Genomic DNA, 14604 nt, shown 5'->3' on the forward strand with positions numbered 1-14604 from the left:
TCACTCAATAGTTGTTTTCTCTTATGACGACAATTGTCAAATAATTGACTAAGCCATAAAACGACTTACTTCCTGTAGCGGCGTTCCTGAATATGAAGCCGCTGAGAGACTAAGGTTGGGCCTAATGTATTTGTCCGACGCGCTTTCAAAAGAATACTGTGATACGTTTGACTTTTTTATTAACGTAAAAAAAGATAATCAACTTAACTTATAATAACGTTCATTAACTCATAATCACAGTGAACCAGAAACAATAGTGGTCAACAAAAAATACGGCAACCCAGCTCACCCCCTCTCTTCCACTGAGAACAAAAGGTGAACAGGTGAGTTAAATCAATACAGCTCCGCCCATACCCATGTGACCCAACATCCCCCTACTCAATATAACCATAATAAATGATATAATAATCAATAACCCAAAACACCAATATATAACAGACTACCTTAACCTTAAATAAATACCACAAAGACAATTATATCAATCCATGGCTCCAACACTTCCTAAGAAATCAATAAATGAACTCCAACTCATCCAAAACTCTGCAGACAGAGTACTAACATGGACAAAGAAAATAGAACACTATGGTGTGGTCTTCAAAGAAGAGTCCTTCAGCAGGAACATGCTTTATGCAGAGCCTCTGGATAGCCTGCAAAGGCAACTCCAAGAAAAGACCAGCAGCCGCCTCAAGCTCAACTGGAAAGACATGGTGGAGATCAATTATGCTCTGCAGAAAGAGGTGGAGGAGTTCCGAAAGGACAAAGAGCACCAAACGTTGAGGGCTGACCACCTTCAGAAAGAGCTGGAGGGAGTCAGTCAACAACTGTGTGCTACCAGTGAGGAGATCAGTATGTGGAGGAAGGTCAAGAAGTTCTGCAGTCCAGAAAGCCGCCGCTAATACAAGCAGCAGAGGACGCAGAACACCTGTTCCTGTATAGTTGTATTTCTGTAGAGCAATCTGAAGTAATTGACCTACTGTTGTTGGCACACTGGTATGTTATTATGTTATATGTTAATCTAATTTCTTGGATATCTTTTATTTATCATTCAAATCTGACTTCTCTTTTTAAAATGGATTTTACTCATTTTGATTTCTTGTTTTAATATGTTTGAATGTTCTTATAGTCAAACCTTCAAAGCAAAACACTCTGCAAATATTAATTTCCTTTAAAAAAAATGTTTTTCATGGAACGACAAATCAAGCTCCACCAGCCAAACAACTCATTGCCTTAGTTTGATTTAGTATGTGTTTATTATTCACTTTAATCTAAGATTGCACACATTTTTACACTGAAGGATTACATACATATTTATGTTGTACTTATAACCATATCCTCGTTTTTGGGTTACCTGGTTTGTGGAGGATGGCACTTCCTGATTGGCTCAAAGGGCATGGCTAAAAGCTGTGAACACCTTCAATCCTGCAGCTTGTTTGTTGGAGCCACACCAGAACATGAAAAAACATGAAGCTGTAAGAAGAACTGTAACAAAAGATTAATTAATACATTCAGTGCACATGATTTACATAGACCCCCATAATATGAAGACTTAAGTCCATTTTAGGCCTTGTTTTAAGTACAACAAAGTGGTAAATATATACTCCTGTATCTTCCTGTTACCCGATTGATGAGTGTCAGTTAAATGACTATTAGAAATAATGTCTCAGTCATATTTTCTATTTCTTCTGAGTCTCACAAGTAGTTGTGTAATAGAACACTTTTATAGAGACGGCTCAATATTTTATTGAATGTGCTTTATAATTAATGTAGAGTGATACCAATGAGCTCACTGTCTTTGGTTAAAGTGTTTTTCATGTCTTAGTTCCCTATCTTAACCTGAACACCTAAAATTTGATTCTTTTATGAGCATGAAAGAGCATAAAACAGGATTTAGATTATTTTACCAGTGTATGCAGTTAGTGTTGCCAAAACCTGCTATTTTATAGTTTTATTTCATTTCTGATTGTAAGTCTTTTCATGTTACAGTCTGAGACAGGACAGCTTGTAAGAGATTTCATATCTCTATAATGTTCGTGGTTAAAATAAAGGCTGAATGTAATGAAAATCTTTAAGCTGATTGAATATATCCTTGAAACTCTTGCATCATCAGCTTACATGGCAGCAAATTGATGAGCTACTTACGTCCTACAATCTACCTTTAAGTATTGTCTCATCTTGATATAATCCTTATCTTTTATTAAATGACCTTGACTATGATGAAACACCTAGCAACTTAAATCTTTGATATTTTCATTATGTAGACCCAAGTGCCAAGACCATGTTTTTACTCAGACTTGCTTTGTTAACTTCTGTATTGACGTATTCAAACTGGATTGCATCAGCTAGAGTGTCCGTGGTTAGAACTACAGCGCAGTGTCTTATTCTGCACGATTGTTTCAGTGAGAAACTCTACAAAGATGCACATCTTTGTAGAGTTTCTCACTGAAACGTAAACATGCAGCTAGAAAAACTTAAAATTATGTCAATAGCCTTTTGAGGAAAACAACATCTGAATTTTAAAGGAAAATATCTTTTCAATCCAACTTTCTTCGGTTTCTTTGGGGAATGTGACGTGTGAATGCAGATCATCCACTGAGAACATTAAGTCCTCATCGGGTATTTTTGGAAACATCTTTGTTAGTTTCCTCCTTTGAGTATTTCTGATCTAAAAAAGTGGTTTCAAAAGATGCTGGCATGATATTCCTCTGTGTGAAGAATGTACTCTGTCTCTAAAAACATTTTTAAAACAGGCATTCATATTCCACTTCAAATTTGCTCTCAACTTTCCATAAGTCCTTCACAATTAGTTTTTCTGCACTAGGGTTACAAAAAAAATGCACTTGCTTTTGACATAACCGACTGAAAGTTTAAAGACTAAAAAATGTATAGAAAGTAACCAACCATATAGCCCCCTGATTGTATAATAAATCATATAAAAATCACAGACTACACTTTAAGTTCCTATTTCACCACATTTCAGTTTATTGTACAATCTGATCAATTCAGACAAAATGGTCCATTTCACTGGATCATTACAACCGTGTCAACATGAAAACAATCACATTGCTAATATCACCCAGCGTGACAATATCATCAGGGATTACTACACCTTTAGAGGTTAAGGTGGATCAGGTTTAGTGTTGTTCAACTCTGGAGACTTCAAGTCTGTAGTTGTAAGAAGATGACACTGGTATTTAAAAAGAAGTTTTTTCAAGTTGCTTCAAAATATGTACAGATAAAAAATATTAAAAATTTCATTGAAAGACTAGTGCGCTTGGAGAGAGAGAAAAAAAGACACGCGTGAAAAGTTATGGACGGTGCGGAAGGTAACAATGAAATGTTTATTCTTAAAAAGTGTGTGTCCAGCACACACCAACACTTAAATTCACTCACACATGCTCACGCTCCCTGCAGAAGAATGAGGAGAAAGGACTTTGGAGACCCTGGCTGGCTGTAGTGTTTGTAAAAGTTGATCATACATTCTCGCACACACATGCTCACAAATGTTTAGGACCATGGATTCGGCTTAAGAGACGGACGGAAAGTCGAAAACAAAGAAATGTAACAGGTAGGGCAGGCAACCTTTTTTCTTTATTCCTACCAGCCAAATGGACTGCCTGAATTAAAATCCCCTTTCAGGTTTTTTTTGTCTACCACCAGCATTTCAACAGATCTCAATGCAATGATTGACAGTCTGCCACAGAGGCTGGTAGTGTTGACAACCTAACCTGCCACAACCAAAGAGTGACCAGCATCTGGCTGCTAGCTGGTGTTCATTTCCAGCCTAGTGACAGAGTCAGAGGGGATCGGGGGACAGACATGTGGTTGTGCTATGAGCACTTCCACACACACACTGCCAAGCTCCCTCCAAAGAACATGTAGAGCAGGTTCTTCACTTCGTGTGTAACCTCAAAGCCGAAGCCTTCGCCGATCACCACGTGCCACGAGCTGCCAAATTTCTTGTCCATGGATTCCTTGATCATCTTGGCTGCACTCTGGGAGAGACGGTGAGGACAGAAATGATCAACAAATAAGGAATGCGATCTTAGTGAAGGAAATAGATAGAATGAAGCCTTTCAATGTAAAAAAAAAAAAAAAAAAAAAAAAAAAGCCCAGACACAATTTTGCTGACAAGAGTGTGATCTCATTCACTTAATAAAGTCATACTTTAGACAGAGCATGGCAGGAAAAAAACACATTTACCTCATTGTTGGTGGCAAACTTTTCACAAGCTGTAACACAAAGCTCCATTGTCTCAACCCTCATTTCCTCTGGCATGTCTGTGTGCTGCAGAAAAAACACAAACAGTTTTTCCTATGGCTGAGCTACAGACAAGCAAGAAAAACTATTTAGACTTATTTTCATTTTCATTTATTTTTTTATTTTGAACATGTTTTAAAAATAAAATAAAATTATACATTACAAACAAAGCAAACAGCAATCAAAGCATACTTTCTGTCGTGGTTCGATTATTTTTCCTTAACCAGTCCATGTTCGAAAAGGGTGTAGGATGAAGTTAAAAAACTTATCCAGTCCTACCCCTTTTATCTTTTTAGCTTAATAAATTCATCCAAGACTAAGCTTTAAAAAATTAGTAGCATAATACAGATAACGAAGTAACAAAAGCAACAGATATAATGTATTACACACATTAATTGGTAGACGGTACAGACCTTACAAGTGATATTGATTTAATTTTTCTCATTGACAGTTCAATTTTATATTTGTATATGTTATTCTTGAAAATGTGTTTAAACTGTCCTAACGTTTCACATGTTTTCATTTCATCACTGCGGCTGTTCCATAAATTAACACCCTTTGTTGTAATACAGTGTAGTTTCATGTTGGTCCTTACTGCTGGGTTTTTTAACATAAATATTCCTCTGAGATTGTGTTTACTGTCCCTCTGCTGAAAAAACTTTTGGATACTGTTCGGTATCTGATCATTTTTAACTTCGTACATGATTTGAGTGATTTTAAAGTCCACCAAGTCCTTGAGGTTCAGTGTTTTCAATTTGATGAAGAGTGGGTTTGTTGGTTCTCTGTAGTTGGAGTTAGTTATAATTCTTATGGCTCTTTTCTGGAGAATGAAGACTGGTTCTGTATTTGTTTTGTACGTGTTCCCCCACACTTCCACACAGTAACTAATATATGGGAGTATTAGGGAGCAGTACAATGTGTAAAGTGACTGTTGATTTAACTTTAAATAAAATTGCAGTACATTTCGATATTTTTGCCTAAATGTATTGTATGTATGATTTCCAGGATAATTTATTGTCTACAATAACTCCAACAAATTTTATTTCAGCCACTCTTTCAATTTCCACATCATTAATCATAAGTTTCTTGGTCAAGCCAGTTGATCGGTTCCCAAAGATTATAAATTTGGTTTTACTTTAGTTCAATGTTAGTTTATTTGAGTCAAACCAACTCTTCAGTTTCTTTAATTAATTTCCCACTGTATCCAAAAGTTTTTCCAGATTGTCCCCACAGCATAGTAAGTTTGTCATCTGCAAAAAAAAAAGTTTTTAAAATACAGAGGACTTCACATATGTTATTGATGTACAGAAGAAATAATAATGGCCCCAACACTGAACCCTGGGGAACTCCACACTTTAGCTTCATCTGTTCTGATTGAACCTGATTGATTTGAACATATTGATATCTGTTGTCTAAGAAACTGCTGAGCCAAGTGAGTGCAACTCCTCTGATTCCATATTTCTGTAGTTTTATTTGTAATAAGTTATGGTCAACAGTGTCAAATGCTTTTTGAAGATCCAGGAAAACTCCTACGGCATAATCTTATTCTACAAATTCTATGAGTGCCATTGAGGTGGTCCTGTTGTTTCTAAATCCGTACTGTTGATCATACAGTATATTGTGTTAAGTAATAAAATCATGTTGCATACAAAGTATAGTTTTTCCAGCATTTTAGAGAATTGTGGCAGTAAAGACATTTTTGTCTTATTTCGGCTACAAAATTGTCTGTTTAGTGTGTCTGTCATTTTCAGCCATATGAATCGGTGAAAACAAGAGTGTTTCTTTTTGTTTCCTGAACACACATTACATTACCTCAACAGGAAATCTGCCATCTTGAAATGTTTGGTTTAAAAATAAAGAATGTAAAATTAGCCATTTCCAGGGGTCCTTCTTTAATTTACTCTTCCTAGGGGATTTATCTGATCCAACTTAAAAGTTATTGCACAAATTGAAAATATCTTTCAGAAAATGTCTATTAAACTCAAAAGGCATGGCAACGCCTCAAAGTTTGATGTTTTGCCATAAAACAGGAAGTTACTGTAACTCAAACATACATGATCCAAAGTGCCTCAAACTTTACTTTTGTTCAGTGTCCCCATCTGAACCTTAGAGTATTTGGCTTTTTTTTTTTTAACAGTTTTGTGATTGATAAAGTTTTCACAGCACACTTTGAGGCTGTGCCACAACCCCAACATGCACCAAACCCCAAAGTGCACAAAGGTGTGAGGCACATTCCTGTTGCTTGCATCCCTAGATGATTTTATTTTTCTATATAAGACAGCACTTACAGGCAGCACTTAGTGTCCGGCCTCCACAAAAAGGGCTTGTCTATGTCTGTGACAATCTCAAAAGAGTCTCCTCCATATTATTTGTCACCATGGTGACAAGGTTTGCCACATTTGTTGTCTGGAAAGGAGCCGAACTAAGCCATAACACTCTGGAAGACGCTTGGTTACCTTTACATGACCCGGTCAAACTTTTTTGTAACATGTTGCTCTCATAAAATTTTAATTGGGCTACTAATTATCCAAAATCAATATTTGATAAGAAAGTATCAAATGCAACTTATTTTATGAAAATAATAAACTTCTGGTACTTCCTGCACATTCTATAAGATTTTAATAGTCATCGTTCACATTGTGGTCTAATGATGCCAATAAACAAAGTACTATCAGAACTCTTTACACAATTATGAATCAAACAGATTGTACATCCTCCATCGCAGCATTGCTCAATGCCTTCTATACTAGGTTCAACATGAGTGACACAGAGGATTGGACCCAACCGATGCCAGCTACGTCCCTACACCACCAATCAGTGTGGAGGAGCGGAAGGTTGTCTCCATCCTTTATAAATTACACCAAGGAAAGCCCCTGAACTGGATTGGCTTAAGGGCCATATACTGAGGGAGTGTGCGGCCCAGCTGGGCCATGTGGTGGTCAGCTTTTCCAGCTGTTCATGATATCCAGCTTCGTCACTAGAAGACATCCATTATCCCTGTTCCCAAAAAGCCTCACACCAAAGGCATGAACGATTTTAGCCCTGTGGAACTCACCTCCACTCTCTGCAAATGCATGGAGAGGGTGGTCACTGAGGAGCTCAGCACCATAGAGGAGAGCTTGGACCTGTCACAGTTTTCCCATGAGGCAAAGTGGGGAACTGAGGACGCCAGCCTAACCCTCCTGGACACAGTGGCAAAGCACCTTTTTTTAGTGTTTTTCATAGCTTATCCCAGTCGCCTACATAGTTTGATCTTTACAGACAATGTACTCCTTCAGATTAAAGCTGTATAAGCTACTTGTCTTATTAAAGAAGACAACAGCAGTTGCCTGAAAAAGTTTTGAGCCTTTACTACAAAACACTAAGTGACAGAATTTGTGAAATTCAGTTAGAATTTTCGTTTTGATGTGCCACCCCAAGATTTTCAGTGGCCCAAAAAGGCCTATTAAACAGTGCCAGGCAGGCCAAGGAGAGATACAGACAGACAGAGAGCATTTGCATATGGACAGAGGATGCAATCAGATACGCAATATGGATTCTCCATTAACAGATAAAAGCAATAACAGCTATCTCATATCAACAATCCCTCCGCAGGCTGAATGTGCACTCAGAGTTCCAGATGTTTTATTTCTTTCCTGTTATAATAATTGGTAGTGAACCCATGCCTGCAGGCTCATGATACAGCACAGACACCAAATAAGGGTTACAATTTACAATTCCAAATTATGCCATCATTTCAGCCAGAATTGACAAATTAACTGCTGGCCTCCCCATCGTACTTTGTCAAGAGGTGGGGGCAGTACAAAACTTGACAGAGGCTTAACCCTGTTTTAACACAAGTTTGTCATTCACAATGTATTGTTCTGTATGGTAAACATGATTTGCGAACTGTTGCGTCTCTTGGATGCATGGCTAATTGGTTTACCGCATCTTTATAGATTATGTGTCAGAGACGTAGGATTTACATCACTGAGGTGTTGTTAGGAGTGAGTAAGAAAACACACAGTTAATGGACAGGTTTGTGTCAACCTTTTTTTGCGGAGAAGTTTTCATAAACGCTATGTACAAGATAAAACTGACAGATTTCTGTCTGCATACTACAAGCATATTTAATGTAGACAATAAGTCTCAAATCACAATGTCTGTAGATTTTATCTGCAGCCTAGATCATTCCTATCACAACTAAAGCATCCTTACAAAAAAACAAGGAGTGTCAAAGTATTTCAACGCACAGTAGGCTGCTGCCACCCGTAGTAAGGATGTTATTGTCCTCTACACAGAGACCTGATTCCTTTATAACTTACCCTGATGAGGGGGAAGCTGTTCATCCTCTTGTAGTCGGCCTCCTCTTTCTTTCCCTCGCCAGTCCCAGCCATTCCGACTCCTGCAAAAGGAAACAAACAAACATTAACTCTGATATGCCAATGTGTGTTTAAAAGGGTATTTCACGAGAAGCACGTACAGTCTCGTGTTGCAGATGAAGCTCACATCTGGAGCTAAAATACTTTACAACATGACCCGAGTGTGGAAGAAGAGATTCAGTAGCTTAGCTGAGGCTTGCTAGCTAGCTACTAAATGTATCTTGTCATGGTCATGACAAAAAAGAAGCTGTTTCTCTTTCAGACAACACCGACGGGTATGGCACAACACTTCTGGTTCGTTGATAAGACTGGGCGTGATGAGGTTAGTTATCTAGTGAAGCTGGGCACTAGCTGGCTAATTAGCTTAGCTTGTTTGATAGCAAACAGCTGATGCTACCGGTGGATGTTTTCTACTCCGAAAACAACTATTTGAATCAAACGACGAAACAACACGAGTAACGTCGTGTATGGTAAATTGATGATGCATGCAGTGACATACGGGTTAGTAAATAAATGTGAGTAACTTACGAGGCGTTTGTCCAGCGAAAACTTCTGTTTGACTTCCAGTTCGGTTGTTAGGGAGACATTTCAAACAACTGATGTCCGTAAAGAGGATGTCCCGCCCACTCGAGGATAGCTTTGCCCCTATTGGTTCACAGTCTGTCAATCAATTCGAAGGCTCTCTTCAGAGTGACAGAGCACACGGTTTGGAAAAAACACTTTTATATGTCTCTTACCGTTTGTATATTTTGATATAAGTGAATAATCATAATTTATACACTAAAATGAGCAGTGGAAGTATTTTTATTTTGTATTATTTATTATTATTATTTATGAAGTATTTTTAATTTTTATTTTGCCTAATTAAAGAAGTAGTAACACAGCATCAGCATTCAGCATCTTTTGCACTATGCACCACTGCACTGTTTCATGTTTAGTCATGTAAATATTAGTCTTTTCTTATTATGTTTATTGTTGATATTTAATGTTGTACCTGTACAGAAGAGAGCACAGTTCACCAAAGTTAAATTCTGACACACTGTCAAAATAACAACATCATTTTACTTGTCTAAGCAATAAATAGCCTACTTAAGTCAAACACATTTATATGAACATTACAAACAATCTTACTTATCTTACTTATCCCATCTCTCCCCCATCCCTTTCCAACCCCGGCACAGTCTAGGCCTGTGAAGGCTGTTTTGTCATGAGCCGGGGATCCAGCCGAAGATTTCTGCCTTTTAATAAGGCAGTTTTTTTCTTACCACTGTAACTTTTGCTGCTTTGCTAAAGTGCTCATGATGGATAGGCCGGGTCTTTGTAATATAGCAATAAGTAAGGTCTTTGACCTGCTTTTTGTAACATAACAATGAGTAAGGTCTTTTTACCTGCTCTTTTGTAATGTTAAAAGACAAAGAGTAAGGTATTTTACCTGCTTTTTGTAAAGTGTCTTGAGATAACACTTGTTATGAGTTGACGCTATACAAAATAAATTGAATTGAATTGAATTGAATTATCTTATTTTTTTTTTTTTAATGAGTCATCCTCTGCACTGATATTGCATTGTTTAGTTTTTTCTATGTTCATGTTTGTTTTTTGTTAGTTTGATTTGGCTATTTTTCTGTTTAAGCAAATGCATAGATAAGTAATCCAAACTATTGTACTTTGTCATATGTTGAAGCTGACTGAAAGGATAAGCTAACTGACTGTTGTTTTGCCCAGAGATACAGAGAACATCTGCAACAATTGTGTGCATTCAGATAGATGATAGATTTAAATTGCAATAAAGAAGTATCAAGTTTGAGCTGGTTCAGGTGGAGCATACTTCATATACTGCAGGTTAGCTTGATGCATAATGATAAGTCAAAATGGATTATTGTGTTATAGCCTGCATTCAATAATATTGTGTTTTCCGATGTGCAGACACAGACTTGACTGCGTGTCCCTTTTATTTTTCTCGAGTCCGCCTGTTCGTAAAATGAGCACTCTTCATAATAACATAAAGCTATGCATGTGCTGTATTACAACGTTATGTACATGAGGTAACCGTACTTTTACATGTGTTTTGTATTCACAATAATTGAGGATTATTGCATTCTATTGGCAATGTAAGTGCCAATAAACGAATAAATACATTTAAAAATATGTTTTACATAATCTGCCTTCAAAATCAGTTGAATGCAAGAGGTGACACAAATACTACTTTAAATACTCATATTAGATTTAGAGCCAGAATAGAGCTTTTTGCTGAGTAGATTTATACAAGGATTATGTTTTGATGTTTTGTGCAAACAATAAAACAGGCACAATTTCTTTAGTTCACTTGGGTATGTAGGCTATACTGCTATGCAGTGCCATTTTAGTCTTTAACATAGCGTCCTACTTTATAGCTGTAATTACAATATTTGTATCAGAAATACAGGAGAGTCGCAGTAAAAAGTGTAAAATTAAAGTGAAAATACTTAACAATGGTATTTTTGTGTTAATTTACTTTAACTGTCTATGCTCTAAAATCACACCACTATCTTTCAGGCTGCTAGTGAGTAAAAGCCCTTTTTAATCCCTCCCTAATCAACCCTCTTACTGAATATGACCCACATTCAGATGGAAACATCTGGGTGGTGGAATCCCCATGTGGAGAGTTTTGACCCAAAATTGACATTCAGCTCTACACACGCTCTACACACGTTCACAAACACGACACACATGTACACGCACACACGCACACACAAACACAATACACACACACACGCACGCACGCACACACACACACAATCACAAAACCTCTGTGTGGGAGTTCTTTCTGCTAACCTGAGCTGTGCATTTAACCTCGGACACCCACTGGAATAACTCTAAACTAAAATACCAACACAAACATCTGGATTGATTTTAAACACTGACTCTCGTCTGGATTAGAGCAGATTATCAGTCACAGTGAAGGCAGACAAACTGATCATATGGTAATCTTTCTCTCCTTCTGCTCTCTCTCTCTTCAGTCCGGCAAGAGGGATGCAACTTGTTGACCTATTTTAACACCTCACCTCCCCTGCCTCCGCTTCTCCACTTTGTGTCAGGTTAGAGCAGGCCATTAACTAATTGCACAGCAACAGATTACATTATGAAACATTTTGTCTTTTAAACAACCCAGCAGAACCAATTTGATAACAGTGTTGTTCAAAGAGCCACATAATAAATTACACAATTGTTTTTTAAGGTATTCTTATGACCCAGTCTTCATGTTCAGATGGAGTTTGTTCATTCTTCAACACAAGGTTTCTGTTGAGAAGGAAGAAGAAACCAAGGTAATTTTTGGATTCATGGATAGGCAACATAGAGAAAGAAAGAAAAATGGGGGGCAATAACATTATTCAAATGTCCAGAATTAACCCCAGATGTTGTCTTTTTTTTTTTTATAAAACCTTAACAGTTTGGTGACCAGGGCACCCCAAACTTTGAGTACTAGATGTCTTAGATTAAACAGTCTGTTAGTCTGTATTAAACACTGCATTATTTTTCAAAGCTGTCCCGCGCTGTTGTTGAAAAGGTCTAATTAATATTTTTTTCCATGTGTAAGTAAACCAAGCATCCTTTGTAAAAGTTACTGTAATTGAATGGGATTCTTCATGAAACAAAAATTAACAAAATGAAATGAATTAAAATAAAATGTTTGTATGTCAAAACAGTTACTGGACAATCCATGTTATAACTTACTTTTTCTAAACAGGAAACATTAACTCATATCCATGTCAGAAAAATGCATTACGTGATCATACATATGCATTCTATGCGTCATGCTGAATTATTTATTTGCATTCATTTCCTTTTTTTTCTTTTGTTTTCGTTTTTGAACATTTTGGCCAAAATGTACTGTTTATGTGAAATAAATTAAACTGCTCTGGCTGCAAAAACTAAGAAATAATAATACATGTATAACAGTGGAGAAAGGTCAAAGAAACATTACATACAGAAAAGAATATACAGTACATACAGGATAAAACGTATCGTTAGACCCAGAATAAGGTGCATGTCAATGAAATGCATAGTAATAATACATAGATTAGTTTGAATTCTGCTGTATGCAGAAAGTCAAAATATTATGTTCATACTATATTCACATCTGATTTTTTACAAATAGATTACAATGTTTGCAATTAAGCAACCTGTGCAAGTGTGCACTCATGTTAGATCAAGAGTGGAAAATCATTCAAATACAGAGAAATAGACAGGGCGAGTGAGCATTTAATACCCCGGTGAGAGACTGACAAAAAAAAATGCCAGAGGGCAGGAAGGTAAAGGCTGAAATGAAAATGTTGAAACAAAGCTGAAGGATGAAGGGTGGGAGAAGGAGGTGTTCTTGACAGCAGGTGCAGTAAAAAAAAGATGCCAACTGGTGAGGAAAGGTGCATAAAAGAGAGGAGAAGGGGTGGTGGTATAAAGACCTTGAGGAAAGAATTCATCATGATGGAAAAATATTCTGTAAACATTTTGTGGTGAATGTGAGATGCAGCAGAGTACTGGTTAGAAAATGCTGGTAAAAACATAATGAAGAAATAAAGGTTATGAGGTTTGATCTACAGGGAAAATACAGAATTTAGATATGAAGGAAGTATAAGAACTGCTGGACTGGAGAGCTTGCAGTGATGTTTTGCAGTTGGAATTAAATTGGAATTAAAATTTTGTAATTTAATTTTGTAGTCACAAGGAAGCCAGACACAAGCAAGCGCCTTTACTGCAGGGTATAAGAAATATTAGGAAAGAAATGAAGGATTTGAGGTATTAATATTTGAGTTGGCATATTCCTGTCTCTGTGTAATAAAGGGTGGTGGTGGTGGTGGGCAGAGATGGGTCACACAAGGATTTTGATAATGTGTTGGTGTCTCAGAGAGAGCAGATTAAGACATATCTATTATTCAACAGCACAGGGAACTAATTGTTGGGGAGAGAAACGAAGACCTAGTGTAAGTCTGCTAACAAGCTGTGACGGGGATCAACCAAACGATGGAGCAGAGAATCCAAATAGGGGAAACATTCTCTGACTGTCTGACTCACTGACTAACTGGATGACTAAATGTCTAACTGACTGGACGGTTGATGACTCAACGACTGACTTACTAACTCATTCAACCCGAGGTTGATTGATTTTGTAACTGATCAATGGTTACAGGCAAACACGCAGAATTAAAGACGTCTCAGTGATAATTTATCATCCTGGAGGCGGTGTATATTTCTTGTCAATGCTGTTTAATTCTCTTTAGCTTACCGTCTGCGTTGTTGAATATCACAGACAAACAAGGTTTAAAATGATTTTTAAACTCAACTATTGTATTAGTAAGAACAAAAAATACTTACTTTCCACAACTCTGCTCACTTCACTTTTGGTAATATTCCCTTTTAATATACAATAGAAGATATTAACCTCTCAATGCAGGCAACATTTTTGGCTTATCATCTTATGTTAATAATTGTGATGCCACATAAAACATCTGTGACGTCATTATCAATGCAGCTTGTCCTGGATCCTGTCTTTTGTGAGAAGACTATCTAAACATGACTGCATCAGCTACTGACAGTAGCTCAGCTCTTTTATTTATTTTCTCATTTTTATTGATGAAATCCCCATGACAAGAGAAAAGGGAAATTAAAAAATTAAGGTATTCATTAACATTATGTAGAAACGTGTGGTGATTCATCTTGTTAAGATGGTGGTGGTTGGTGTTTTACTTTTTTAATTTTCAATTTTAATTTTAAAATTAAAAGCTCTTTTAAAATCAAAGGTTTGTGCAGTCACTCACATCTTTTTCTGACAGGGACAATTGTAGTGATGATTCTCTTTGACCAATCAGTTAGCTGCAGTGTCGTCACTCCATTTTTAGTTTCAGTTTTTCTTGCTTGGAACCTTGACCGACATCTTTGTCAATATCTCAGCACAATGTTTATTCTTTTTTTCTCATATTCATTATACTGTTCACATTATAATGTATTTCGC

At 36.9% G+C, this 14604-nt stretch overlaps 1 protein-coding gene across 1 annotated transcript; it reads right to left on the reverse strand.

The window, feature by feature from the left end:
• Positions 1-2955: 2955 nt before the first annotated feature.
• Positions 2956-9241, reverse strand: LOC109991369 (dynein axonemal light chain 4). Its single transcript, XM_020643687.3, has 4 exons — positions 9147-9241; positions 8562-8641; positions 4201-4284; positions 2956-3992 (listed from the first exon to the last, which is right to left on the reverse strand). The coding sequence occupies exons 2-4, from the start codon at positions 8631-8633 to the stop codon at positions 3828-3830; spliced, it is 321 nt and encodes a 106-aa protein (XP_020499343.1). The 5' UTR covers positions 8634-8641; positions 9147-9241; the 3' UTR covers positions 2956-3827.
• Between the last annotated feature and the right edge of the window lie 5363 nt (positions 9242-14604).

The sequence above is a fragment of the Labrus bergylta genome, chromosome 1 (genome assembly GCF_963930695.1).
Source record: "Labrus bergylta chromosome 1, fLabBer1.1, whole genome shotgun sequence".
NCBI classification, from domain to species: Eukaryota; Metazoa; Chordata; class Actinopteri; order Labriformes; family Labridae; genus Labrus; species Labrus bergylta.

Excerpts from the sequence above, each read along its gene's own strand:
- LOC109991369 (XM_020643687.3), bottom strand. The coding sequence starts at position 8,633 with ATGGCTGGGACTGGCGAGGGAAAGAAAGAGGAGGCCGACTACAAGAGG. Across the intron at positions 4,285-8,561 it reads ACAGCTTCCCCCTCATCAGG|CACACAGACATGCCAGAGGA; the intron begins GTAAGTTATAAA and ends TTTTTTCTGCAG. Across the intron at positions 3,993-4,200 it reads AGTTTGCCACCAACAATGAG|AGTGCAGCCAAGATGATCAA; the intron begins GTAAATGTGTTT and ends CGTCTCTCCCAG.